Raw genomic sequence first — 27,778 nt, forward strand, 5'->3', positions numbered from 1 at the left:
TCCTACAATTAATTTATACTTCAGTTTTGGGCTCAGCGTTCTTCATTTTCTTAAGTTGGAAAATTAGTCTAGAGATTAATGTAATTAGGAAAGTATGCAATTGTATCAGCTCTTCTGACCTCTCATTAGATGATTATACCAAGTTTTGAGTTAATGTGTGAGAATAATCCCATAAAAAGTGTAATGAAGACATGGACAAAGTATGTTTTATGATGCATTATTTTTAAAAAACCATTAAGACAATGAAATAAATTTTTCTTCCCAGTCTTTAAATTGGAAGATTAACACTTACCACATATATCAACGTAATTATCTTTTTCTCCTCAAGTTACAAGTTTATCAGTAGAGAGTTGGAGAGATGGCAAGGAGGGTTTACTGTATTTTTGCTCCCCCCCTGTCATGATGAAGCACTGCCGTGTCTATTGTTTTCATGTGGCTTGGATATTTTGGCAATAAATATCCCACAGTCTTGGTGGTTGATTTACTGAGAGTTGGACTCTGGTGGATGAGGCCCTTCTCCAGAGATAACAGTCTGTCACAAAGGTAAGAGCAGAAAGGCTTGCCTATTCCAGAGCAGATTTTCAAGTCCAGTCTCACATGGTCCATAACACTGATATGTAACCACCAGAATACACGCCACTCTCTTTGTTCCTTCCCATTTTAAGTCTTTTCTTTTAGTGAACTTTATTGATCTTGCTAGTGACTAAGGTTTTTATCATTTTGGACAATGGTTCTCATATGAGAATCACCTATGAGCACTTAAAACCAGTTAAAAACCAATGCTTCATATTGATTGATTCAATTTGGGATGGGGTGAAGCCTAGGCACTGGTATTTTGAAAACCTTCTCAGGTAATTCTCACCTGCAGCCAGAGTGGAGAACCACTGATTTTAGGTTGCAGGATACACCTCACCAATTTATCAGCCTTCTTGACCCTCTTTATATGTAGGCCTTCACCTTCATCTCAACCTTCCCCATTCCAGTAAATGGCACTTCCATCTATACAGTTTCTCAAATTAAAACCTGAGGTTCAGTCTTCTTTCTCTAGTCCCCCATCCCCAACCAAGTCATTAGGAAGTACTGTAGACTCAACATATGCATATATTTGCCCTTACCTCCACTGCTTTTCTTTTAACCCAGACCATCTTCTTGCCTAGCCTGGACCACCGAAATTTCCTAACTGGTATCTCCCATTCCAACCCTGTATCATCTTCCACAAAGTTCTTAACTTTTAAACAATGGTCTTAAACTTTTTATTATAAAATATTTCAAACTTTTACACAAGAATAGGCCATCGAGGTTCATAGAATCTTAACACTGTACTATATTTGCTTCACTGTTTGTTTTTTTTTTAAAGAAGGAAAGATGTTGTTCGAGTTGAAGCCCCCCGTCCCTCTCCCTCATGCTATTTCTCCCTTCCTCACTGGAGGTAACCACCTATCAATTTAGAGTTTATTATTCCCATGCATGCATTATACTCTTGCTACACATATGAATCCATACATAATATTTAGTATAATTTTAAAATATTTTTTGGTATTACATAGGTGGTACCAGATTGCAGCTTATTTGTTTCATTTAACAGGGTTTGGATATTTGTTCAAGTTAATAAACTAAAGTAGCTTTAGTTTATTCATTTAAATCATTGTATAGTATATCAAAACAGGACATAATTTGTTTATCTTTCTATTGACCAACATTCAAACGATTTCCAGTTCTTTTCTTTTCATAATTGATGTTGCTGTAAATATTTGTGCATCTTTCTTCAGTACATGTGCAACAGTATCTCTAAATATATGCCAAGGAGTGAAATGTGGGGCTTAGGGCCTTTTCAGCTTTCTAATATTTTGCATAGTTGCAACATAGTCTTTAAAAAACAAAAACAAAAACAAAAACCTATTACTCAGGAAAAGTGTCGTGGAACACCTCCAGTATGACAGTATGAAGTAGTAAATGAGACACAAAAGCTTTGCTGTCTTACATCTTATATACCCTTGGTGGGAGACCAAAGCTTTGCTGTCTTAGATCTTACATACCAGCAGCGGGAGAACAGATAAACTAAAATGATGATTTCAGGGAATGCTAAGTGCTGGATAATGAATCATAGCATCCTTCTGCTTCAAGATCTTCAGTGATTTTCCACTGCATTGAGGAATAATATAACTCCTGTCTGGTTCTGTAAGACTTGGCACCATCTGGCCTCTGCCTTCCTCTTCCATTTTCCCTTTGGCTTCCTGTGCTCTTGCCTTTGACCTTTGAGTTTTTGGAAATTACTAAGCTTTTTCTTGCTTCAGGACTTCCACGTGTGCATTGTTCCAGCTTCCTGGAAAGTTTTTCCCACCATTCTTTGGCAAATTTATTACTCATGACTCAAGTCACAGCTTACTTGTTCTGTCTTCAGAGAGACTTTCCTTGATCCCCATAACATCCTTTCCTTTCTCACGGCACCTGGTTCTTTTTCTCAGTATCACTTACCACAGTATAGGATTTCACATTTACATGTCATCTGCCTCAGTAGATTGCAAGTTCCATGAAGGAAGGGTTGATGCCTCTTTTGTTTCCTGCTGTATCTTCTAGCTCACAGCCTGATACATAATGTTTCCTCAGTGAATGAAAAAAAAGTACAAATTAGTGTTTTTCTGAAAGTTTGGTTACAGCCTCATTTTGAGCAGGAGATTTGGTTTTGTTTGGGTTTTGATTCCCCTCTCTCCTTTAGGGCTCCCCTCTCCCTAACTAAGGGTTTAGAATGGGCTCCATAGATCCCAGACCAGAATCAGGCCTTATTACAAAGGGGGCTCTTGTCCTTTTGATAGCGGGGATATCACAGAGCTTGTAGAAGGCCAGCAGTGTTTGGTCTTGAGGTTATCACCTTGTCTGCAGCCAGCCTTCCTAGGCCCTCAGTCAGATAAATGCATAGCTCTAGATGGTGGTCAACAGCAGCGCTTTGTTTTTTATTTTTAAGGCTCCTTTTACAAGGAAACATAGAGAGCATTGGGGGAAGCCTCACTTCAGCCCCTGGCTTGAAGCAGTGAGGCTGGATCCAGTTTATCTTCTTCCTTGCAATGTTTTTAGTCCCTGTTACCCTTTCAGGAGCCAGTCTTTTCTCTCTCTCACTCTCCTTTCTTCCTTCTCTTTCCTCCCTTCCCGTCCCATCCCGCCCTTTCCCTCCTCCTCCTGCTCCTCCTCCTCCTTCCTCTTCTTCTTTTTTTTTTTTTTGGCCCACTTGGCATGCAGGATCTTAGCTCCCTGATCACGGATCAGACCTGCACCCCTTGCAATGGAAGTGTGGAGCCTTAACCACTGGACTGACAGGGAAGTCCCCCTTTCTTTCTTTCTGTTTCTTTCTTTTCATTTGAAAGTAAGTTGAAGGTATTATATTTCACCTCAAGATACTCTAGCATGTATATCCTAAAATTATGGACATTGTCATACATAATTACAATGCCACTATCATACCCAAGAAACTTTGTATTGATACATTGATATTACCTAATATAAAGTACTTGTTCAACTTTCTCTAATTGTCTTCCTCCCAAATTGCATAACAATTTTCAATGAAGAATCTCACATTTCATTTAGTTTTCAGGTCTCTTCAGTCTTCTTTAAACCAGCACAGCTCCCATGGCTTTATTTTTATTTTTAATTTATTTCATCTCTCATGAAATTGATATTTTCAAAAAGTCCAGGTCAGGCTTCTGATAGAATGACCGATAATGTACATTTTTCTTAATTTTCTTTTCCCAAATGACAAGATTCAGATGTTTGACAAGAACATTCCGCATTCTTGATGATGCTGTGTCCTTATTGCATGGCATCAGGAGGCATGTGGTGCTATTTTGTCTCATTAATGGTGATGCTAAGCTTGATTACTTGTTTAATCTGATGTCCACCAAATCTCTTAATGATAAAGACATCTTTTTCTCTTTGAATTTAATGAGGAATCTTGTGGGGTGGCACTTTGAGACTAAGTGAATACCCTGTCTAACAACTTTTCATCCAGTGGTGTTGGTATCTATTGATGATCCTTGCTTTTATCCATTATTGTATCGGTACTTGCAAAATAGGTATTATATAATTTTTATCACTCCTTCTACATTTTTTAGCTGACATTATGTAAAGAAGCCTTTTACCTCCTCCCTCCCCACCCCATTAAAAACAGTTTTTAAAGTATTTAAATAGGATCAGTATGGGCTCACAAGTTCTTTTTTTCCCCACAGGATCATTTTGACCAGAAGAAAGGTAGTGCTTTTCTGCATATTTTTTCATAATGCTTATATATATTTATTGTGTATTTTTCTGATATGATGCTCATAGCCAGTTGTCTATGTGAAATAATATATTTTTATAAACAGTGTAGTGTGAAGTTCTATTAAAAACACTTGCCCCTTCCTCAGTTTTGATATATTATTGTAGTGGGGTTTAAAGTTTCTCTCTTCATTTACCATGGTGAACAACTATGGTGGTGCTTTATTTTCATTTATGTTCCTTTGTTGAATTCAACATGAAATCAAATCTGTTCTCGTTATCAAAAATCCATGGGGTGAAGTTCCTAGTGATAAGGTATCATACACAGAAATACACTTCTCTCTCTTTCTCCCTGAGAACAATGCACGTGCAGTTAATGATGCCCTCTCTTGTCTTATTTTTAGGATCGAAGATTCAATGATGAAATCGACAAGCTGACTGGATACAAGACAAAATCATTACTGTGCATGCCTATCCGAAGCAGTGATGGTGAGATTATCGGTGTGGCCCAAGCGATAAATAAGGTTCCTGAAGGTGCTCCATTTACTGAAGATGATGAAAAAGTAAGATCTCATGCTTTTCATGGCTTGTACTTTCCTTCTTGATCGCTGAATGCTATTCTCCCTGGAAAGAACAAGATTTAAGTGTGTAGCTGTCGAATTAGCCCATTCGTGGATCAAAGAGCTTTTTCTCATATTACATGAAATGTAATGGGAGTTTTTTGCTATTTCATAAAATGTGGTATAATTGAAAATAATTACTTCATCTTCTTCTTAGCTTACTTTTCATGGCAAGCTCTGGTAGTATTCCTGTTATTCCCTAGTCTTTATCTTCCTTATAAATAAGCTTTTTAATTGAGGACCACAGCCCTACCACACGTGGCCCAGGGGAAGGTAGGGGAGGTGGGAAGGTTACTGTGTTTCAGAAGCTCAGCACTTTCTCTTATATTTTCATGACCACTATGAAGAATTGTTTTCTCAGTTCTCATATAAAAATCTCAATAAAATGAATGTTATTTAATTTTTATTCTAAATTGCTAATAAAAAGAACATTATTTTCATCCCTGAAGAGCAGTTGACCTTGGTAAAAGTCATGTACTTTTTGCTCTGAAATTTTGAGTTCTCTCACCAGTACTTTATTCACCAGCTCATTTTAAGAGAGACCTTCAAAGAGCTGAAGTTCTGGCTTTGAATCTCTTACCTTCATATTGAATAGAACCTGGTGGAATATTTATAAAATTTGTGGTAAAAGCAAATCTCAAGTTAGTTTGTTTAAGTTTGATGACTTCCATACTCTTACTTGGTTTATAATTTAACCTTCTGGCTGTGAGGTTGCTATTTGCCAGTGCTGATTACTAATGCATTAAATTAATGCAAATGTTCTGGCATAAAAGGTCAACGTAAAATATGATTATAAGGAAACAAGATTTTTAAGTATGAAGAGAGTCCTTTATTGAGGTCATTTCCATAGTCAAATTTGAACACCCCAAACCCTAGAAGAGGTTTATAAACCCTTAGAGCATGATAGGGCCTCAGGCAAGGTCTTACCAATTCAGTAATCAACTACAGTGTGCAGGGCACTTGTGTTGGAATCATAAGAGACAAAGATCAACCCCAGACGTGCTATGTCATGCGGGAGCTGTGCGAGGAAGCAGGCAAGGTCAGCAATAAGATGTTCTAGGGCATGCTGTGAGGGCCTAGGAAAGGGAAGGTGAGTCTCACTTGAAGAATCTGGAGCGGCTTTGATCTGACCTCTGAAGAAAGTGTAGGCTTCCCTAAGACAGAGCCAGGTGAGAAGGCGAAGCTGTTTAGGAATGTATAAAATGTAGTCTATGCGGATGTTTCCATGGAATGTACAAATAGAAAAAAAATTTTATTTTGTGCATTTTGCTACCAAGATGACAGAATACTGTAATTATGTGCCTCTTATTATGACTTAGATAGAAGGATTTGAGTTTTGTCTTTCCAAACATAACAGCCGTGTGTCCACATCTCTCAAACAGTTGAGTTTATACACAGATCTTAGCCCTGCCTTCACTGTGTCTCCTTCATTTAAGAGGATCCCATTATACGTTTAATTTTCATCTCTGATTCCATTTAGGTTAGATTTGTTTTCTGGACTTTTCTTATTGGATTTATATTTACGATATAGGGCTCCATGAGCTCTGGACAATTTAAAGGGAAGGTATGCACAGGGCTTTAGCCCTGTCTTGAACAGCATCAATGCTTAGCTCTACTGAGAAGGTGGCCTGTGACCGAGCTCCGGCTCGGCTAAAGACAAGCAGCCTGCTTTGGGTGAGCCGCTTAAACTCTGACTTTGTTTCCTCGTCTGTCCACTAGGCTATCTACCATTCAACAGTAGGAGAATTCAGTAAGGTCATCATCATTAGTGAACACTTTGCAAAATATAAGAAACTAGGCAAATGTAAACATAAACTTTTTTTTAAAAACTATCATTTTCCCAAAGAGTTTCAAAATGTTCTTCTATATTTGCCACTTGTCCCCAGGCAACTTATTTCTTAGATTTAACCTCATTTGAGTATTTCCTTGCTCAAATGTTATATTTTTTCTCCTCTGCAATTATCCTGTGTGCCCACAGGTAACATTTTATTTTCCAGGTTCTACGATTTCCTCACCTGATTAAAAAACCCTACTCTAGTCTCTCGTCTTGGGAAAAAAAAAAAAACAAAAAAACTTTACCACTTAGGGCAGGTAGGTTGTGTTCTTGCAGGTGACACTGGATGGAGAGTATTTTTATCTCAAATTTTGTAGCTGGTTCTTTCCTGCAAGAATTCTATATGTTGTAAGCCAAACAGAAGTGGTGAAAAAGAAAAGCAGAAAACAAAATCTAGAAATAATTAATGGGAAATAACAAGATCTAGATACTTTTTTTCAAAGAAGAGAAAACACTGTGGCATAATGGGTGCATACAGGCTAGATAGTGATTCTACCTGGGTTGAAATTCCACCTCTGCCATAGCCTGTGTAACCTTGGGCAAGTTACTTAGCTTCTCTGTGCTCCAATTTCCTCCTTTTAGGAGAGAGATTATAATAATAATATGTATCTCCTAAGGCTATGGGGGATTAAATGAGAAAACACAAGGAAAGAACTTGGAAGAGAACCTAGCACTTAGTAACTCCTCAAAAAAGATTAGTGTCCTGATGCAACGTTAATACACATGAGATACAGTCAGGTCTCAGTTAAAAAATTACCTTTCTATAATTTAAGTCTGTAAGTTTTTATTAAGCACAGTCTATATGCCAGTTCCACTGTTGGCGTTTCAACAGCAAAGTGAAGGATATGCTTCTTTATAAATTCACAGTTTTCTTGTGTGATTGTTTATGTACATACTGTTTTACTTGATTGTGTAAGATTATGCTTATACCAATTTGTATTCTGCTGTTTAATTTCTTATATATGTGCCCATATGTGAATGTAGTCTACATTTGCCATTTTTAGGGATTATAAAGTTTTCTTCTTCTTCTTTTTCTTTTCCTACATAGTCTAGCTTGCTTAGTCATTGTCCTATTACTGGAAATTTGGACTGTTTCCAGTTTTTCACTAATACAAATAGCTGCTGAATGAACACTGTGAACAAGCTACCTTTTTCTTTTGTGTTATTTCCTTGGGGTATATTCCAGAGACTGAAAATTACTGACTCAAAGGGCAAGAAAAGTTTTATAGCTCTCATTCCAAGTTCTCAGATAGATTTCAGAAATACTGAACCCATTTACAATGGTAGCACTGTATATATACCTCCCTTCACAGAGCCTTGCCAGCCTTGTTCAATTTACATTTAAAAATTCAAATTAGTTTTCCTCAGTCTGCTAGGCAGGCTTCAGCGAACCTCCTCCCACATTTACATGTATAAACTGCAGCAACAGAAGTGTCAGTGTTGCCTACAAGTGAGGAAGCAAGCAGGGGAAATGGAAGCACAGTGTGTAGTGTTAGGTGAGGGACACCAGATGAGACAGTCTTCGAGGCAGGTTCAAGTCTTTGCCTGCTGCTGATTAGCTGAGTGACCTTGAGCAAGTTGCCCCATCCCTCTTAGCCTCAAGACCTCCTAGGGTTGTTGTGAGGAGTAAAATACATCATAGATGTAAAGGGCTTAGGGTAGCACTTATTATCAAAAAATGAGCTTCATGAAATCTCACCTTCTACTTCAAACCCAAATGAAAATAATCTGAACCCTATTTGTTATTTTGCTTTGTACATATAACTGCTATGTCATCATTCATATGGGTAGTGATAAATGTATTGCACATTTAGCATCAAGTGATTTGTATGTCCTGATATCTCAAAATGTCAGCTTCTGGAGACTATCAGCTGTGTTATGGTGTAATTCCAAAACATTTTGCATTATGAGAATTGGTAAATTATTTGCCTGAGATAAATTAAAAATTAAATGTGGTACATTCATTTCTAGGCTATTTACATCTCTAACATAATCGTCCATAGGATCATATTGCATTTCCTGAAAATTCTATACATACCTATGTTTCAGTGACTGCGATGTATCATGTAATAGTTGACAGCAGCTCCTAGAAAGGTCAAGTTCAATTTCCACAAACCCTGCCATAATCCAATGCAGAAATCTACCTGACAGATGGTTATCCAGGCTCTGCCTAAAAACTTCCCTTTCAATGACTTTAAAATCACCATGCTCTTTAAAGTTCTTGCATAATTAGCAATAATTTTATCAATAGTGGTTAGAGTTTTGTGTGAAATATAGCCTACCATATGCACATATTAATAATTTAAGTTACATACTGACAAATTACTAGTTTGGTAATTCACATTGCAAGTGCACCCAAAGGAGAATCATACAGAAGAGATGACCAGAATTTCCTGGTTTCCCTCATGAGTTTCCAGCAAATATTCCTGTTTTTCCGTGATATGTATAAGTGAGCTGATTTAGGTGGTATGACTAGATTCCTTGCATCCAATCAACTTATCGCTTCATTATTCCTGAGTAAGTAAAAGGGGGTGTTACTTTGCAGAATAAAATAATGAGACCTGGGTGGGAGCAAACATTTGGGATCTATCAAGATGTATGGGCACACAGAGGAAACCTGGGATATGGAAATAAGCACGGGCTCTTATCTAGGTTGTCTATACCTGGGCCCCAAAGGAGCTTTTTCTTATTGCGTTGTTGCATGAAGCATATGTCTATTTAAGTTACTTTCCAACAGTCCACATGTAAGCAGTTGTGACTTGAAGGTCTTCTCTGGCTAATCTCTAAAGGGCTTCTTTCGCCTGTGATCCCCTCTTTCCTGCTCAAAATTTGGAGTGTTCAGCTGCCCTGCTGCTCTCCTTCATGCCAGCATGTTCAGACACCCTGCAGAGCTGGGATGCAGCCAACTGAGCGTGGCTGCCACAGGACTGGCCACATTCCAAGAACTTGTTACGGTTGATGCTGCCCTGCCAATTGGTGTTGAGGATGGTGCCCGGATGATGCTAATGAATCTTGCAGAAGCTGGAGTTTTGTTATTTGCAACAGGCCTGAGACTCACAGCCAGATAAGGGGAGGATTTCACAGGCTCTTGGTCTTGCATTTTTAAACTGTTCCAGAGTTTGTGAAGGCCAGTGTTTACAACCCTGGTGAGATGTCAAGGGTGCAAAAGATATTAAATTTCACTTTAGTGAGGCAGGAGGATGTTGAATACCTCACGCTGATAGGGGTAACAAATTGGTGGTCCCAGAAGATTGAATGCAGCTCACAGATGTATGACTTGCATGGAATTGGATTGTCATAGGATTGAGTTTTTTTTTTTTGGAGAGCCTTTACATTCCTATAAGCTCCAGTTCTGCCATAATAGCCAATCCCCAAATTACTAGTCAGTTTAATAAAATCAACTTAAGCAAAGATGGACAGGTTTCTTCTGTCATCTTATGAAGAGTTAGTTTCTATATGAAGGTACTTTTCAAAAGTGCTTTTCAAATCGTTATTTTTTTTTTTTTAAATCTTGTTATATGTGTGGCTAGTGGTATTATAACTCTGCTAGGCAGGTTTATGTGTTTTCTATTAATACTGCTTTGTCTTTTGGGTACCCAAGTGTTAAATGAGCAGTGAGTTAACTAATTGTAAGAAGTGGCCTTTTCCCCTCATTGCTGTCTCTATTCCAGTTAAGTTAGATTTTTGAAACTGTTGCAACAAAATTAGAATGAAAAATCAGTATTTGGCAAAAAGTTTTAAAAGTCCTGGCAGGGACTTCCCTGGTGGTCCAGTGGTAAAGAATTTGCCAAAAATGCAGGGGACACAGTTCAATCCGTGGTCAGGGAACTAAGATCCCACATGCCTAGGGGCAACTAAGCCCACGTGCCACAACTATTGCGCCTGCACATCTCAACTAGAGAGCCCACGTGCTGCAAACTATGGAGCCCACACACTCTGGAGCCTGCATGCCACAACTAGAGAGAGAAAACCTGCATGCCGCAACTAGAGAGAAGCCTGTGCACCACAATGAAGAGCCTCCGTCTGCACGCCACAAGGAAAGATCCCGCATGCCACAGTGAAGATTCCATGTGCCGCAACTAAGACCCAAGGCAGCCAATAAATAAATAAATAAATAAAAAATTAAAAAAAACAAAAGAGTCCTGGCAGATGGCTCATGATTTCAAGTTTTCTTTATTTAATAAGATTTCAGTCCTGGAAAAATTTGGATGGAATATCATAACTTGTTAATTACAATATCTTATCTACATTTAAACTGTCTAGTCACTGTACTATTTGCCTTTTAATGTCTTCTACCCAGGTCCTATATAATCACTGTGAAGCTACAAGAGCTTTAGAGACCTGTTTCATGTTCTGTGTGTTAACTGGACTATATCTGATTGAGAATTTCAGAATAAGCAAGAGTTACAAGAAAACTATTACCTGTGCAGTACCTGTCAGAACTCAGGTTAAACTTCAGGGAATTTTTTTCTATTGGAGAAGTACGATCCCTGACTTTTAGCTCTGTTCTCTGCCTCTTCCTTAGGCAGGGTCTAATTTTGGGGTAAGAATGTGAATCTGCCTGCCAGAGCTCAGCTTAAAGGTTAACACTCAACAAAAACTGGTCACTCTGCCCCTGATTTGGTCATGTGCTTCTTACTCTTGTACCTTTACTTGTATTCTTATCTGATTGTATGAAATTCTCTGCTTCTTCATCCTCTTTCAAGGTTTAAGTCAAATCCTGTCACCTTAAAGAGACACTATTCCAAAAGTGATTATTATTTATTTGTCCTTAATAGTGGTTCCTAATGTTTTATAGTTTAACAGATTTTTTCAGTTGTCCCCATTGCAATTGGATTTTCACTAACTATTCATTGAGAAAATATACAATGACCAAATATTTAGGAACTAAGAAAATCAATAATATAACAATTGACAAAATGAAAGGCAATACCTACATAGCATATTTTATATTTCAGATGCAAATAATGCAATGTATGCATGCAGATTTACAGGCACCTTGCAAAATTTCCAATGTCTTCTGATGGCTGATAGGCTGGCTTTTGTAATTTCCTGCATTTTGAGCTTCTCTTTTTATGTTTCTGAGTTACCAAGGAAATGATAAGTGCTTGTCCTTCTTTCTGTCTCTTTCTATAATCTTTGCAGAATCTTGTAAGGTAGTTTGCATTTAGCAGGGACATGAAACAGCAGGACACAAGTAAATGAACTAAATAAGTTACAGGGCTGTAACTGCTACAATGCAGAATCAGGAGGATTTTGAGTGATGATTAATCTGAACATCATTTTTAATGGCCAAATTGTGTTTCATTGTGGAAGAACCATCCATTCGTTCACTACTTACTGAGTTTCTACTTAGCAGACACTACTGTGTTTGAGGCATTGTTCCAAGTACCAGGGTTAAACTGCTCTATAAGAGATAAAAATTCCTGCCCTCTTAGAGTTTACATTCTTGTGGTAAAGACAGGTAATAAAGTAAATATGTAAGTGTATAATATAACTTCAATTAGTGATTAGAAATATAATTCTTATAATTTAGATAATTCAAACACTTTTTTTTCCTGCAGCTTTTATTCATATGAGTGTGCTTAATTAAGTTTAGGTAACATTAAAAATCTCACAGTAAAATAGGATCTTTCATTAGGGAGCAAAATTTGATCCAAAGCTCTCTCTCAAATAACTATGATAAACTATGATGGAGTCTTCAACTGAATCTCTTTTTCCCTCTGAACTTCAGGTGTTCACATAAGGTGTGTGTCCCTCTAGGCTGCTGTAAGCACTAAACTTGAAGTACCAGAAAGTGCTGTCTTTTTATTAGGTTCACCTCAAGTATCTTTGTGCTGCATCTTCTCATGAGTATCGAGCTGTAAGCACAATATCAATTTCATCACCGGGACTGGGGAAGTTAAAAAGACTTGATCTGAACCTGACACAGCCAGGCTGCAGCCACATAGTGCCGGACAGACAGGACTCGGGGGCATCTGGAGGGCTGAGAGGAGTTCAGTGCACTCTGATTTTCAGAGACCAGTACATCCATGGCTTTCAATAGTTGGCAGGACATTAAATAGTCTTGTAGTCAAGCCACTTCTAAAAGTGCAAAATGACGAAAAACTTTCTCATAAACTTTCTCTGCTTTGTACAGGGCTTGGACAAGGGAGAGTGACCTGCAATCACAGATTAGAAATAAGTAAGTGCTTTTTGGCAGGAAGAATGATCATTAAAGAACTAGAACAGGGTGTTGTGGATTCTTGTTTACTGGAGATTTCAAATAAAGACAGATAACTGTCTTCTTTGAGTAGCTAGTTTAGTGTTGCCATCTGAATAAAAGAGCAAGGTTGCTTCTTTTCACCTTAGAATGCTGAAATACTCGAATTGGAATTTTGAAAACTTAAGTCAAATCTTTTTTTGATTAAAAGTGGGATTTAATAGAATTCCAAGTGGCTATCTTTGAACTGGGCGTATCTGTCTTTTTTGGTTTATTTTCCTTTCCTTATATGATAAGATTATTTCCTAACTGTAAAAGTAATACAAGCTTATTATAGAGTATTTTTAAAGTACAGAAAGGAAAACATAAAATATCTATAATCCTAATTTGCAGAGAGAATATTGTTAATATTCTCGATGTATTTCCTTATATTTATTTATTTTTATTTATAAATAAAAGTACATTTCCAAATTTGCCTCATGTAGTATACATGGTATTTTATCATGCTTTAAACAATTCTTCAAGGGCACAATTCATATGTGTGCATTATGTTCTATCATGTAATTATACAATAATTTATTTAATCATTCTATCCCTCAACATTTAGTTTTTTTTCCCCAAAATCATGTTATAATAAAATTATAACTAATAAACTTCTTTATAAATAAATCTAGAACTTCATCTTAGGATAGCTACATTAAGTTGCTCTTTTGTTTTTTTATTTTTATTTTTTTATTTTAATATTAAACAATGTCCATTTACTTTTTTTTCTTTTTTTACTTCTTTATTGGAGTATAATTGCTTTACAATATTGTGTTAGTTTCTGCTGTACAACAAAGTGTTACAATATTGTGTTAGTTTCTGCTGTACAACAAAGTGAATCAGCTATAAGTATACATATATTCCCATATCCTCTCTCTCTTAAGCCTCCCTCCCACCTTCCCTGTTCCACCCCCAAACTGCTCTTTTGTAGGTCAAAAATGTTTACAATTTCCTATGATTCAAACTGCTGCTTAGGATTACTGGGTTAAGGGGCTTCTTGTTTTCTTTTTTTGACTTTGAGATGTCTTTTTAAAAATTGAAGCATATTTGATCTATGATATGTTAGTTTCAGGTGTACATCGTAGTAATTCAATATTTTTATAGATTATACTCCATTTAAAGCTATTACAAAAATAATGGCTATATTTCCCTGTGCTGTACAATATGTGCTTCTTGTTTATTTGTTTTGTAATGGTAGTTTGTATCTCTTAATCCCATACCCCTATCGTGCCTTCTCCCCTTTCCCCTGCCCACTGATAACCACTAGTTTGTTCTCTATATCTGTGAGTCTGTTTCTGTTTTGCTATATGCATTCATTTGTTTTATTTTTTAGATTTCACATGTAAGTGATAACATATAGTATTTGTATTTCTCTGTCTGACTTATTTGACTAAGAATAATTTCCTCTAGGTCCACCCACACCATTGCAAGTGGCAGAATTTCATTCTTTTTTATGGCTAATGTACCACATCTTCTTTATCCATTTATCTGTTGAAGGACACTTAGGTTGCGTCCATTTCTTGGCTATTGTAAATAATGCCGCTATGAACACTGGGCTGCATGTATCTTTTTGAATTAGTGTTTTCATTTTCTTTGGATGTATACCCAGCAGTGGAATTGCTGTATCATATGGTAGTTCTATAGTTTTTTGAGGAAACTCCATATTGTTTTCCACAGTGGCTCTACCAATTTATAGTCTCACCAATAGTGTACTAGGCTCCCTTTTCTCCACATCCTCACCAACGTTTGTTGTTTGTGGTCTTTTTGATGATAGCCATTCTGACAGGTGTGAGGTAATAATATCTCACTGTGGTTTTGATTTGCATTTCTCTGATGATTAATGAATGATGTTGAGCATTTTTCCTGTGCCTGTTGGCCATCTGTTTGTCTTCTTTGGAAAAATATCTGCTCAGGTCTTCTACCCACTTTTAAATCAGGTTGTTTGTTTGTCTGTTTTGATATTGAGTTGTGTGAGCTGTTTATATAATTTGGATATTAACCCCTTATCGGTCATATCATTTGCAAATATTTCCTCCCATTCAGTAGGCCGTCTTTTCATTTTGTTGATGGTTTTCTTTGCTGGGCAAAAGCTTTTAAGTTTTAATTAGGTCTCATTTGTTTTTTGCCTTTGTTTCTTTTGAACATTAATTTTTAATAACAACCTTATTGAGATATAATTCATATACCATTCAATTCACCCATTTAAAGTGCACAACCCAATAGTTTTTAGTATATTTGCAGAGATCTATAACTATCACCTCACTCAATTTTAGAGTGTTTTCATCACCCCAGAAGAAATCCCATGCCCATTAGCAGTCACTCTCCATTTGTTCCTGGCTCTCTCAGTCTTAGGCAACTGACAATCTACTTTCTGTTTCTATGGATTTGCCTATTTTGGACAATTCATGTAAATTGAATCACACAGTATGTAGTCCTTTGTGACTGGCTTCTTTCCCCTAGCATAATGATTTCAAGATTCATCCGTGTTGTAACATGTATCTGTATCACTTCATTTCTTTTTGTGGCCAAATAATATTCTGTTATATGAACATACCACATTTTATTTATCTATTCATCAGTTGATGAACATTTGGGTTGTTTCCACTTCTTGACTATTAAGAATAATGCTGCTGTGAACATTCACATACAAGTTTTTGTGTGAACATATGTTTTCATTTTTCTTGGAGACAAACCTAGGAGTGGAATTGCTAAGTCATATGGTAACTCTAATGTTTAACCTTTTGCGGGATTAGCAGACTCTTTTCCAAAATGGGTGCACTATTTTACCTTTCCACCAGCAATATATGAGTATTCCAATTTCTCCACATCCTTGCCAATACTTGTTATTATCTGTCTTTTTGATTATAGTCCTTTTAGTAGGAATGAAATAGTGTTTCATTGTGGTTTTGATTTGCCTTATCTTGATAGTTTATGATGCTGAGCATCTTTTCATGTACTTATTGGTGGAAAAAAGTTTTTAAGGCTCTTGATAAATTTCACCCATTTTCTTTCCAGAAAATTGTATTACTTTATAATGCCAATAACACTATATCAACTCACTGAACCTTTAGCAGCTTCAATATTGTAATTTTTAGAAATTGCATGCTTTTGATTTCTGATTTCACTTTATTTCCACTTCTTTGATTTATTCTATATGTGCATGCATTTCACAAAGAATTAATTAAACATTGGTCTAAGTTAACATGTTTTTTTGACTAGAAAAAAGACTATCTTGATGCAAACTGACTTTAGCCAGTTTGGTCACACACAGCTACTAGTTTATTCATGATAGCCCTTAAGTACATCATAATAGCTGCCCAAAAGTTTGAAGTTGATAGGAGTTGACTGCTTTCCTACAACTCTGCTACTTGTTTCTAATGAAAGCAGGTCTCAGACCAAAATCTGCTGCATAAAAAGACATTTATGTAAACAAAAATTTATTGGCAAATTGGATCAAATAGTTCAGACACTCTATTCGGTAAGTTTCATGAAGTGCAAACTCTCTGTGTTTAGGTGATCTAAATACCCCTGGCAATATTTCAGAAGCAGAATCTGGTTGCTCTCGTGGTGGGTATCAGGCAATCACATCCTTTGAGCCAATGGCAGGACTGGATAGCCTCAGTTTATCCCTAAAGATAGACATTTGGAACGTGCTAGATTTTTACACCTTATTAATACAAGGATTGGGGGTGGGGGGGCGTCCTCTTGAATATTATTACCAATATACATATCTTGAATACTATTTCAGTAATTACAGTCCATATCTAATCCATTGTGCTGATTAACAAGCTACTAACTTCGCTATGAAAGTCCATTTCCAACATTGGCAAAAGCCCCCCCGCTATTGACGGCAGGTAAAGATCTCCGGAGCACTTGTAATAACCACATTTGAGTAGGTTTTCAGATTATCGGAGGGTAACTTCTTGAAAGGGCAACTGTCTGCTCCTCCACAGCATATTAAACCTAGCCCCCTCCACATGCACACATAATTTCACATCATCTTTGCTAAAGAACTTAAAGCAAATTATAGACCTCGAAAGAGTGTGCAGTATCTCTCAGTGTTTGGTTTTCTTCTTAAATGAGAAAACGAGAAAATAGCAGAAACCAGTTATTAAGTGCCTGCTCTGAGAAATGTGCTTTGCATTCATTATCTCATTTAATCCACAACAGCCCTGTGGGTAATTATTATTACCGTCAATTTATGGATGAGAGGTTTGACTAATGTGTCCAGGATCACTTGGCGTGTGTCCATGCCCACATGGCATGTGGGGATTCTTGGCGGATGTCCCTTATGTTCCTATTGTGTCATCTCCACTTCAGGGATTCATGACCACATAGATTGTGTTGTGCCTGATGCACGTGTGTAGGTGGTTAAGTAAAATTTGAGATGCTGCATATTTAATAAATTTGGAGGAGAGTGTATTATTGAGTAAAAGATTATTGCTAAATTACATTGCTGTGTGGCATTTCAGCTTTTCATGAATATCTGTAACCAAGTTTGAGCTTTATGTCTGTAAGAAACATAGAAGACTAACAGGCTAAGAATTAGGTATTATTTTTAAAAATTATAGTTTTGAACACATTCAACTTTGAAGCAGATAATTTAATATTTTCCTTTTATTCCATTCATGTGTTTTCACTGACAAATAACAAAACATTTTAAATGTATAGTTTTTAATGTATATTTTTCTCTCCTGAGGATGAAAAGGATCAGTTTCTCATGCTTTAAAAAGTTGTGTTTCAAGCCAGAATTTGCAAATACAGTACTGTTCAATGAGCAGAGAAGTGAGGTGCTCCAGTGTAAATTACTCTGTAGCCTACTAAGAGGGCAAAATTATGGAGTATGCTGTTTAAAAGAAGCTACGTTGTATTCCTTGTTGGAGAATTTCAAATAGAACATAAGATGACTTTGTAGCATAGGTAGTACTTTTTAACAGTGTATTTTGAGGTTTAAAATATACTTGGATATTTATTTTTTCCTTTTCTTCTTTTCTGTATTGGAGGTAGAAATGAAACCATTTCTTTTTGTCATTTTCCATTATTTCCTTTTATTTCTCCCACATGCGCCCTGGATAATATCCTGGCTGGATATGATTACAGGCCATTTTCACTGGCAGATTCTGATTCCGTGGCCAATCAACGACGTTAAGGAGCCTTTCCCCACCCGCTTCGTGTTCTGCACACGCCATTTAGAAATGAGGAAAGGTCTCAAAGGTAGGCGCTGCTGTATTACCAGAGCAGGCAGCCGAGCCCCCCCAGGGAGGCCCTGAGCGTGAGTGAGAGCATGTTAAGAGGGGGAGAAAGTAATGAGCAGTTTTGAAAAATGAGGTTATGTAAGTTAGAGCTGCCCAGAGATGCTCTGAAGGTCTATTAGACACAGTTCTTGAAAAGGGGTTTAAATGAACTAAAATACAATAATGAACCTCTCTCACTGGGGAGAATTTAAAATGATTCCCCACTAGAATTAATTGACGTCATCAGAAGGCCAAAGCATGCCTTGTCAGTCTGAAAAGTGCGTTTAGTGTTTTGGAAGACTTACTGTCTATAGCATATAATAAGTGACTGGGAAATCAATACTTTTTCTTTAAAGGTGCCACCCAGTGTTTAATAGCGCTAAGTAATTATATCCCCCATAGCATCTGAGAAGTCTTAACTCCATCTTCAGTGCTTGGTGATTTGGTAAACTTCATTTCCAGAAACCTATCCATATCTGTTTTCTTTCTGTCTTTAAAAAAAAAAAGTGTTTCTGAGTAATTTTACAAACCCTTTAATACTGACATCAATTTTGTTTGTCATAATTTCTCAATGGTACTTTTGGTTTAAAGTAACTGAAATTTGTTCTAAGTATTTTGTCCAAACACAGAATGAGTCTTCAGAATAAGCCTTGAATTGCTCTCTTCTGTCACGAAGACAGAGAATCATAGTCCTTGATGAACCTTTACAGTACATTGTTTCTTTTCAAAGTTTGACTGTAAATTTATTTTAGAATCTCAACTTAGTAGTTTGAGGTGATACCCTCATAGTTAGGGTAGTCATGGGACTTGATGGGAGTTTTGCAGTTTCTATTCTCTTAACCTCTGAGACAGGGTGACAGAAATTATTGTCTTTTGAGACTGTAAATAACTCAATTTGCTCTAGATCCAGAATGCCAGTTGTTTTCAGATTTGATCCCGATGCTTATGACTTCTTGCCATGGATGTTTCCATTGTTTTACACATTAAAGACCCATCCAGTTATGAACAACGAAACTGTACAAATCATGGCAAACTTCTGGTCTGTAGCATGAATTCCTTAACTAAAAGAAAACTGGAAACCAAACTGCTTCTTCCTTTCTTGTCTTCAAAGTTTTGCCAGGGGGACGATTATGCACAGATCATTGGGTAAGCAAGGGTTATTGTTCCCCCTGCCATGCACAAAGTAATAAGTCATTCTCCTTCTTGGAATTACATCTTCACTAGGACCAGTATATAAAACATGGTTCTATTGGTGCTGAAAGTACAAGGTCACAGCCATTCACCTGGAAGATGATCCTTCACAATTATTCCCAGAAAAATACTTTGGATGAGTACTCTCTGCACTTTATGGTTCAATGATGTAAAACGCTTGTACTGCACTTGTTATGGGCACTAAAGGCAGGGAGCTTATCCTTCAGATAGCCCTGTGGGGCTGGTGCTATATTTAGAAAGACAGTCAACTGGAAGATAGTAGAATACATACCAGGTATACAGGTTGTTACATTTACTGTCTTAGAAGCTATTGGAAGCATCAATCATTATAATAACATCAAAATTTACATTTAGGAAGACTTTAATCTTCACCGACATATTAACTCATATGATTCTGTAAGTATTTTTTTTAAGAACTTTTATTGAGATACAGTTAACAGACAATAAACAGCATATATTTAGAGTGTACAATTTGGTATCCCAATCTCCCAATTCATTCCCCCCTAATCCTCCCCACTTTCCCCACTTGGTGTCCATATTTTTGTTCTCTACATCTGTGTCTCTATTTCTGCCTTGCATGTCCTCTTTCATAGTTGTTAGCATTTGCCTTATGTATTGAGATGCTCCTATATTGGGTGCATATATATTTATAACTGTTATCTTCTCTTCTTGGATGGATCCTTTGATCTTTATGTAATGTCCTTTCTTGTCTCTTGTAACATTTTTTATTTTAAAGTCTATTTTATCTGAAATAGACTCCAGCCTTCTTTTGATTTTCATTTGCATAGAATATCTTTTTCCATCCCCTCACTTGCAATCTGTATGTGTCCCTAGGTCTGAAGTGGGTCTCTTGTAGACAGCATATATATGGGTCTTGTTTTTATATCCATTCAGCGAGTCTGTGTCTTCTGGTTGGTGCATTTAGTCCATTTACATTCAAGGTAATTATCAATGTGTATGTTCCTATTACCATTTTCTTAATTGTTTTGTTTGTGTTTTTGTAGGTCCTTTTCTTCTCTTATGTTTCCCACTTAGAGAAGTTCCTTTAGCATTTGTTGTAGGGCTGGTTTGGTGGTGCTGAATTCTCTTAGCTATTGCTTGTCTGTAAAGCTTTTGATTTCTCCGTGGAATCTGAATGAGATCCTTGCTGGGTAGAGGATTCTTGGTTGTAGGTTCTTCCCTTTCATCACTTGAAATATATCATGCCACTCCCTTCTGGCTTGTAGAGTTTCTGCCGAGAAATCAGCTGTTAACCTGATGGGAGTTCCCTTGTATGTTATTTGTCGTTTTTCTCTTGTTGCTTTTAATAACTTTCTCTGTCTTTAATTTTTGTCAATTTGACTACTATATGTCTTGGCATGTTTCTCCCTGGGTTTATCCTGCCTGGGACTCTCTGTGCTTCCTGGACTTGGGTAGCTATTTCCTTTCCCATGTTAGGGAAATTTTCAACTATAATCTCTTCCAATATTTTCTCAGGTCCTTTCTCTTCTCCTTCTGGGACCCCTATAATGCGAATGTTGGTGCATTTAACGCTTTCTCAGAGGTCTCTTAGGCTGTCTTCATTTCTTTTCATTTTTGTTTATTCTGTTCTGCATCAGTGATTATCACCATTCTGTCTTCAAGGTCACCTATTCACCCTTCTGCCTCAGTTAATCTGCTATTGGTTCCTTCTAGAGTATTTTTCATTTCAGTTATTGTGTTGCATATCTCTCTTTGTTTGTTCTTTAATTCTTCTAGGTCTTTGGTAAGCTTTTCAATCTTTGCATCCAGTCTTTTTTCAAAGTCCTGGATCATCTTCACCATCATTATTCTGAATTCTTTTTCTCTAAGGGTGCCTATCTCCTCTTCATTTAGTTGATTTTTCTGGGGTTTTATCCTGTCCCTTCATCTGGTACAAAGTTCTCTGCTTTTTCATTTTCTCTGTCTTTCTGTGGCTGTGGTTTTCAGTTCCACAAGATGAAATACTGCTGATACTGCTTGATACTGCTGTATGCCCTCTTGTGGAGGAAGCTATCTAGGAGCCTCCTGTGTGCTTCCTGATGGGAGGGACTGATGGTGGGTAGCGCTGGGTGGGCGGAGCTCAGTAAGACTTTAATCTGATTTGGTGGACAGACCAGTAAAACTTTAATCTGCTTGGGTAGGGCTGTGTTCCCACCTTGTTGGTTCTTTGACCTGAGGCTACCCAGCACTGGAGCTTACAGGCTCTTTGGTGGGGCTAATGGCAGACTCTGGGAGGGCTCACGCCAATGAGCACTTCCCAGAACCCCTGGCACCAGTGCCCCTGTCTCCTTGGTGAGCCACAGGTGCCCCCCACCTCTGCAGGCAACCCTCCAACACCAGCAGGTAGGTCTGGTGCAGTCTTCTATGGGGTCACTGCTCCTTCCCCCTGGGTCCTGATGTGCACACTACTTTTTGTGTGCCCTCCAGGAGTGGAGTCTCTGTTTCACCCAGTCCTGTGGAGGTCCTGCAGTCAAATCCTGCTGGCTTTCAAAGTCTGATTCTCTGGGGATTCCTCCTCCTGTTGCTGGACTCCTAGGTTGGGAAACCTGATGTGGGGCTCAGAACCCTCACTTGGGTGGACTTCTGTAGTGTAACTGTTCTCCAGTTTGTGAGTCACCCACCCAGCATTTATGGGATTTGATTTTAAAGCGATTGTGCCCCTCCTACCATCTCATTGCAGCTTCTTCTTTGTCCCTGGATGTGGGGTGTCTTTTTTGGTGAGTTCCAGTGTATTTCTGTCGATGATTGTTCAGCAGTTAGTTGTAATTCCAGTGCTCTTGCAAGAGGAAGTGAGTGCATGTCCTCCTACTCCACCATCTTGATCCTATCTCCTCTGTCAGTATCTTTATGAGATACATAAGATAACTGAAATTTTTTTTTTATTATAGTTGAGGTAACTGCAGTCTCTCTTGTAGAGCAAGAAGTTAATAGTGGAATTGGGAGCTCAGTGTTCTTTCCTCTCTTTCTTCCTGGCTTGTCATTTTTTTGTGAACAGTATTGACTATTCCCATTACTTAGAAAGAGGAGAGCTCAAGGCAAAGAGTACAATTGGAGTAACTGTAGAAAAGATGTGATTTCATATGCCGGAATATACAGTTTATAGATCAGTAGGAAAGGGAAGTTCATAACAGTGAAATCAGTTTTTCACATATGATGTACAATAAGCTTGTTAAAGAGATAAGGGCAGCATAGGAATCTTACCTGGTACATCGTCAGTGGAAAATTGTTAAGAACCATCTACTCTGAGTGTATGAAAGTGGTAGAAGGTAAAGAAACCTGTGAAATTGTTTTTGTTCAAAGTCTTCTTGTACGGCTTTAAAAAAAAGAGGTTTAGAGATTTTGTGATTTGCTCCAGATTACACAATTGAAAATGACAGAGCTGAGAGCTGAATCTATCTTTAAGCTCCAGTGTTTCTGGACTTTATACTGTGCAGATGTTTGGCTGCCTATGGGCAGAGGGTCAGACAGCAGTAGTGGCCCCACTCATCTCTGTGGTTCTTTGGTGGGCAATACCGCACAGGGTAGCCCCTTTTTATGGGTAGGAAAATCCTGGTTAAGGAGTGTCCCCAGCAGCGATTAGCAAGCCAGTGGTGTAATGTGTCTCCCAAGTGCTCCTTTGCCTGTCCTCTCAACAGATGTTGGAGCCTACAATGTTTCTGCTCCCGCAATAAAAAGAGTTTATGGAGAATCACTTCTATATTGCAACCACAGGGTTGAGAATGAAGAGAAGAGATTAAGAAAAGAATCTCTGTTCTGCAGTCAATATTGAAGTAAAGTACATGTTGTCATGTTCTAGTATAGTCTCAGTCATGCTCGAATCGTGTCAGAATGCTAAGGTGCAATTCTAGGCTGGCGTGGTTCTGATACTCTTAAGCTAATATTTGGATAGATCAAGGTTGTATCATGTCAAACCAAGGACTCTTCAAAAACTGCTATATGAATCAGTAGCCTGCTTGGCTCAAGAACCTTGAAAAAGAGCTGCAACTATTTAGCTATCTACTGGTGATTGTTGATTTTTGATAGTTAACACGAAGTATTTACGAATAAAATGAACCATTGGAATAAAACTCTATATGGAATATACTCTTAAGAACCATAAGTAATAAAAATTTTGGTAGAAATGGGTTAAGAGTAAGTAGGAGGCAGATGTTTATTGACGAGGCAGATAGTATGAATGGTAGCAATATTTTAGTAATTTCTCTTTATCCGCTATCTACACAGAACATTTTGATTCAAGTGTTTTTGATGCAGGCATTTTGACAGAATTAAAGCCAGTAGACACCCTGGCGTCTAGTTCTACTTTAATCCCCTTTCCAATTCTGGGAAACTTTTACTTTCCACTTTATTAGTTTATTTATTGTTTGGAAACTTTTAAACTTTGAGTTTGTACTGCTTTTATTTCTGGGATGAATCCTGTTTGGTAGTATATTATTGTTTTGTTATATTGCTGGATTCAGTTAGCACTCGATAAATGAGATTGATCTCTAGCTTTTTTTGTAATATTTTTAACTCTACTTTTTTTTTATTAAGATTATGTTAGGCATATTATTTTAGAATTAGGAAAAAAGCAGTAAAGTATTGTTTAGTCTATTATAATTGGAAAGCCTCCAAGGGGTTACCAGATACTCCCCCCAAAGCATAACTATAAAAGAGTTTTATTTTAAGTGTTATTTAGAGAAGAGTTAGAAATTTAATTAAAGTCTCCTGAAGCTGAGAATAAGACATTTTTATTATGGTCCAGGTGTCCTCCCTTCTCTGTGACCCCCAATATATACAAGTTAAAAAAAGAAACTCAGGAAACTTATAGGAAGAAGATAATGCTTTTCCTTTAGATAGATGTTTTGCAGCATTTAAAAACTTATGGCTTCATAACATTTATAAGGGTCCTATCTTGACTGGCCAGAAGATGTTGTCTGACCAAATATTCTGCAGTTTGTTTTATGGAAATAGTACCCATATTTATATTTACAAATATAAACCTATATTTTATTTTAAATATTTTTTCAAGCTATCCCCCTAGGAATTTGTAACTGAAAATTACTGCTGTAAATTTTTTAAGTAAAAAAATAAGTTATTTTATTGATCAACCACATTATTTTAAAGGCAAAAGTAAATGAGTGTCACAATTGTGACATTAAGGGTGGAATTGCAGCATCTGAGATGCATAAAATTCAAGATACAAGTGAATTCTCATTGACAAAGCAGTTATTTGATTGGAATAATTCATGTTTCCTTCTGAGGTGGGTGCATGATTTCTAACCATATGTGCTTTGTACTAGGCTAACTCCACCCCTCTTCCCCACCTACTTGCATTGGTGCTGGGATAAGAATTTAAAAAGAATAGGTACATTTCTATGTATAATGGAATCATTTTGCTGTGCACCTGAAACTAACACAACATTGTTAATCAACTATACTCCAATATAAAATAGAAAGTTAAAAGAAAAAAAAAAAAGCCTCATGGCCAGATAATGTGATGAGCTGGGAATTCTCAAAGGTTTTTGTTTGTTTGTCTTTTTTGAATGTAGATTTTGTGAAATATAAGGATCTATAGCTGCTAGGTTACGATGGTGATCTGACTACATTCAGTCTTGACCAGACTGTGTCATTGATCCATCATGTCTCTCTGGCATGGGGTGAGGCTGGAGGATTCCAGGGGACTCTTGGTATTTAGATAGATGCTCCCAAGTCTCAGGTGGAAGGAATTTAGGACCAGAGGCAGTGATTCACTGAGAATGCACAAAACAACACTATTCAAGGAGATAAAACAGTTTGTGAGCTGCCAAGCAGGAAAACTGCTCTCTCTCAAAGTGGAGAAATTTGTCAACTCTAATGAAGAACCTTGCCAACACGTAAGTATAACTATTAGGATTTTGGCCCTGGTGGATCAGTTAGTGGATCCATTTCCCCTCTGTGTAAATGGCATAAGTCCCCAGTTTGTGCGTAAAGAAGTTCACAGAAAAAAATGTCCTCTGTTTTACAGAGGACATAGGCCTTCATTTCCTTTCTTATTTGTAACTTGCCTCGGGATGTGATAGGAAGATGTAAGCCTGGGCAGAGTAGTCCTCTGAACTTCATTCATTCTGTGCTGTAACTAATAGCTTTTCCTCATAACCACATCAAAAACCAATATTGCTTTAGGAAACAGCATTCCACGTCTCTAGAGAATGGCTCGTCTTTCTTAAAGCAGGGTGAGTTGCTTACATTGTTATTCTTATGTATTTTCTGACATAAGAGAGACACTAAAGCTATCAAATGTTTTACACTGGATGATGGGTTTTGAGGACTACTGAAAAAAAAAAATGAGAGAACTGTGCAAAACAAAGGAGTCAGATTCTGAACTCACCGAAAGTTCAGCATGTATGCAGGGGTCTTTGAGCACAGTTAGTAGACAAACCTCTTTTGCAGATCTAGGTGAGGTATCATATTGAAAATTTGCAAGCAGAAGTGATACAGTTTTATAAATAACACACCTAACCTTGGTGCACCTGGAAGATTCTGGTTAGTTTTGAGCAAGAAAAAAATAAGGGGGCTACAGAAGATGCCAAGAAAGTTTCAGAGGCTCAAATTTCAATGTATATCTCTTGTTGCGCATACAGTAGAGAGAACAGGCTTTCAACAGCTGCTGTCTGTGGACCTTGGTTTCGCCTGTCCTTTTGATTTAAAGCATTAATTCTTGACTTAATCCCAGAGGCACAGACGGTGAAGAGAAAATGGGCTTTCACATGAGAATAGACCTAGACATCTCAGACTCTGGCTGCATTAATTGTAGGGCCCAATGCAAAATGAAAATGGTGGGGTGCTTGTTCAAAAATTACTAAGAATTTTAAGCCTGTCACAGAAGAGAATTAAAGCAAGCTCAGGACCCTTTAAAGCACAGGGTACTGTGTGACCATACAGGTCTCATATGAGCCCAGGAAGCTGGCCCAGCTCTGTGGTCTGGAAATATAAAGTAGAGAGGAATTTGCCTAACTCTGCACAGTTTAGAAAGCAATAACCGAATGGATGAATTTTGTTCATGGCATCTTGCAGTATTAAATTTAAGGAAACCACTGAAGTTCCAAGGTAGATGATGATAGCATGCACTCCTTCTATGCAGTAGAAGCAAACACCTTCTTCCAGAAGCTGCACAGGGTGGATCTGAGAGTTTCTTATTTGTGTCAGCCACAGGGTCAGGTAGAACCATGGAGGATCGGGCAGTGACCCCTGAAGGCTCCGTCTGGATCCTGAAGGCTCATGGCGAATGTTTTCTTTATGGACCCAGGGCTCGGCTGCTTTCATTAGTTACAGCTTTAGAGTGAAGATTCTCACAAAACTTAGAAGAGACAAGAAAACATCGCCCTCCAAGGTTTGGTGTGTGGCAGTGGTGGCAGCCAGTGACTTCTCACACTTAACTCACTGGAAGTTATGTTTGTAGTGGCTCTTCTCACTGACTTTCATCTTACACAGCCAGTCAGCTTTTACTGGGTGGACCGTGGCAATGGACGAGAAAGCATTAACTCTGAGGAATGTTTCAGAGCCATTGGAAAGCTAGTAGGTGAATATTGCTTGGTTCTTTTTGCTATAACACAAAATATTAAGCAAAACATAAAAAATTAAAATGTAGTAAGTGATAAAAATTAAAACACAATAGAGAAATTTCTTCTGTCTTTAAAATTCCTTAAGAAGAGAGTAGACATCATATTTTTAAATTTTTAAAATTTTTTTATTGGACTATAGTTGATTTACAATGTTGTTTTAGTTTTAGGGGTACAGCAAAGTGAATCAGTTATGCATATACATGTGTCCACTCTTTCTTTTAGATATTTTTCCCATATAGGTCATTACAGAGTATTGAGTAGAGTTTCCTGTGCTATACGGTAGGTCCTTATTAGTTATCTATTTTATATATAGTAATGTGTATATGTCAATCCAAATCTCCCAATTTATCTCTCCCCCACCTTATCCCCTGGTAACCATAAGTTTGTTTTCTACATCAGTGACTCTATTTCTCTTTTTTTGTTTTTGTTTTTGGTTTTGGTTTGTTTTGTTTGGCCACATGGCATGGCATGTGGGATCTTAGTTCCCCAACCAGGGATCAAACCCACACCCCCTGCACTGGAAGGCAGAATCTTAACCACTGGACTACTGGGGAAGTCCCCTACTTCTATTTTGTAAATAAGTTCATTTATACCCTTTTTTAAGATTCCACATATAAGTGATATCATATGACATTTGTCTTTCTGTGTCTGATTACTTCATTTAGTATGACAATCTCTAGGTCCATCCATGTTGCAGCAAATGGCATCTCGTTCTTTTTTATGGCTGAGTAACATTCCATTGTATATATGTACCACATCTTTGTCTATTTCCTATAGATACCATATTTTTAATGCAATAGTCACACACC

General features: G+C 37.5%; 1 protein-coding gene across 2 annotated transcripts in view; it reads left to right on the forward strand.

Moving 5' to 3' along the window:
• The window catches only part of PDE11A (phosphodiesterase 11A), a 380,330-nt gene that overhangs the window by 43,688 nt on the left and 308,864 nt on the right, over window positions 1-27,778 (forward strand). For both annotated transcript variants that reach the window (XM_057745497.1, XM_057745496.1), the window contains one exon: window positions 4,650-4,808. In XM_057745497.1, coding sequence (XP_057601480.1) covers window positions 4,650-4,808 — 159 coding nt within the window. The remainder of the gene's footprint in view (window positions 1-4,649; window positions 4,809-27,778) is intronic.

The sequence above is a fragment of the Hippopotamus amphibius genome, chromosome 8 (genome assembly GCF_030028045.1).
Source record: "Hippopotamus amphibius kiboko isolate mHipAmp2 chromosome 8, mHipAmp2.hap2, whole genome shotgun sequence".
NCBI lineage: Eukaryota > Metazoa > Chordata > Mammalia > Artiodactyla > Hippopotamidae > Hippopotamus > Hippopotamus amphibius.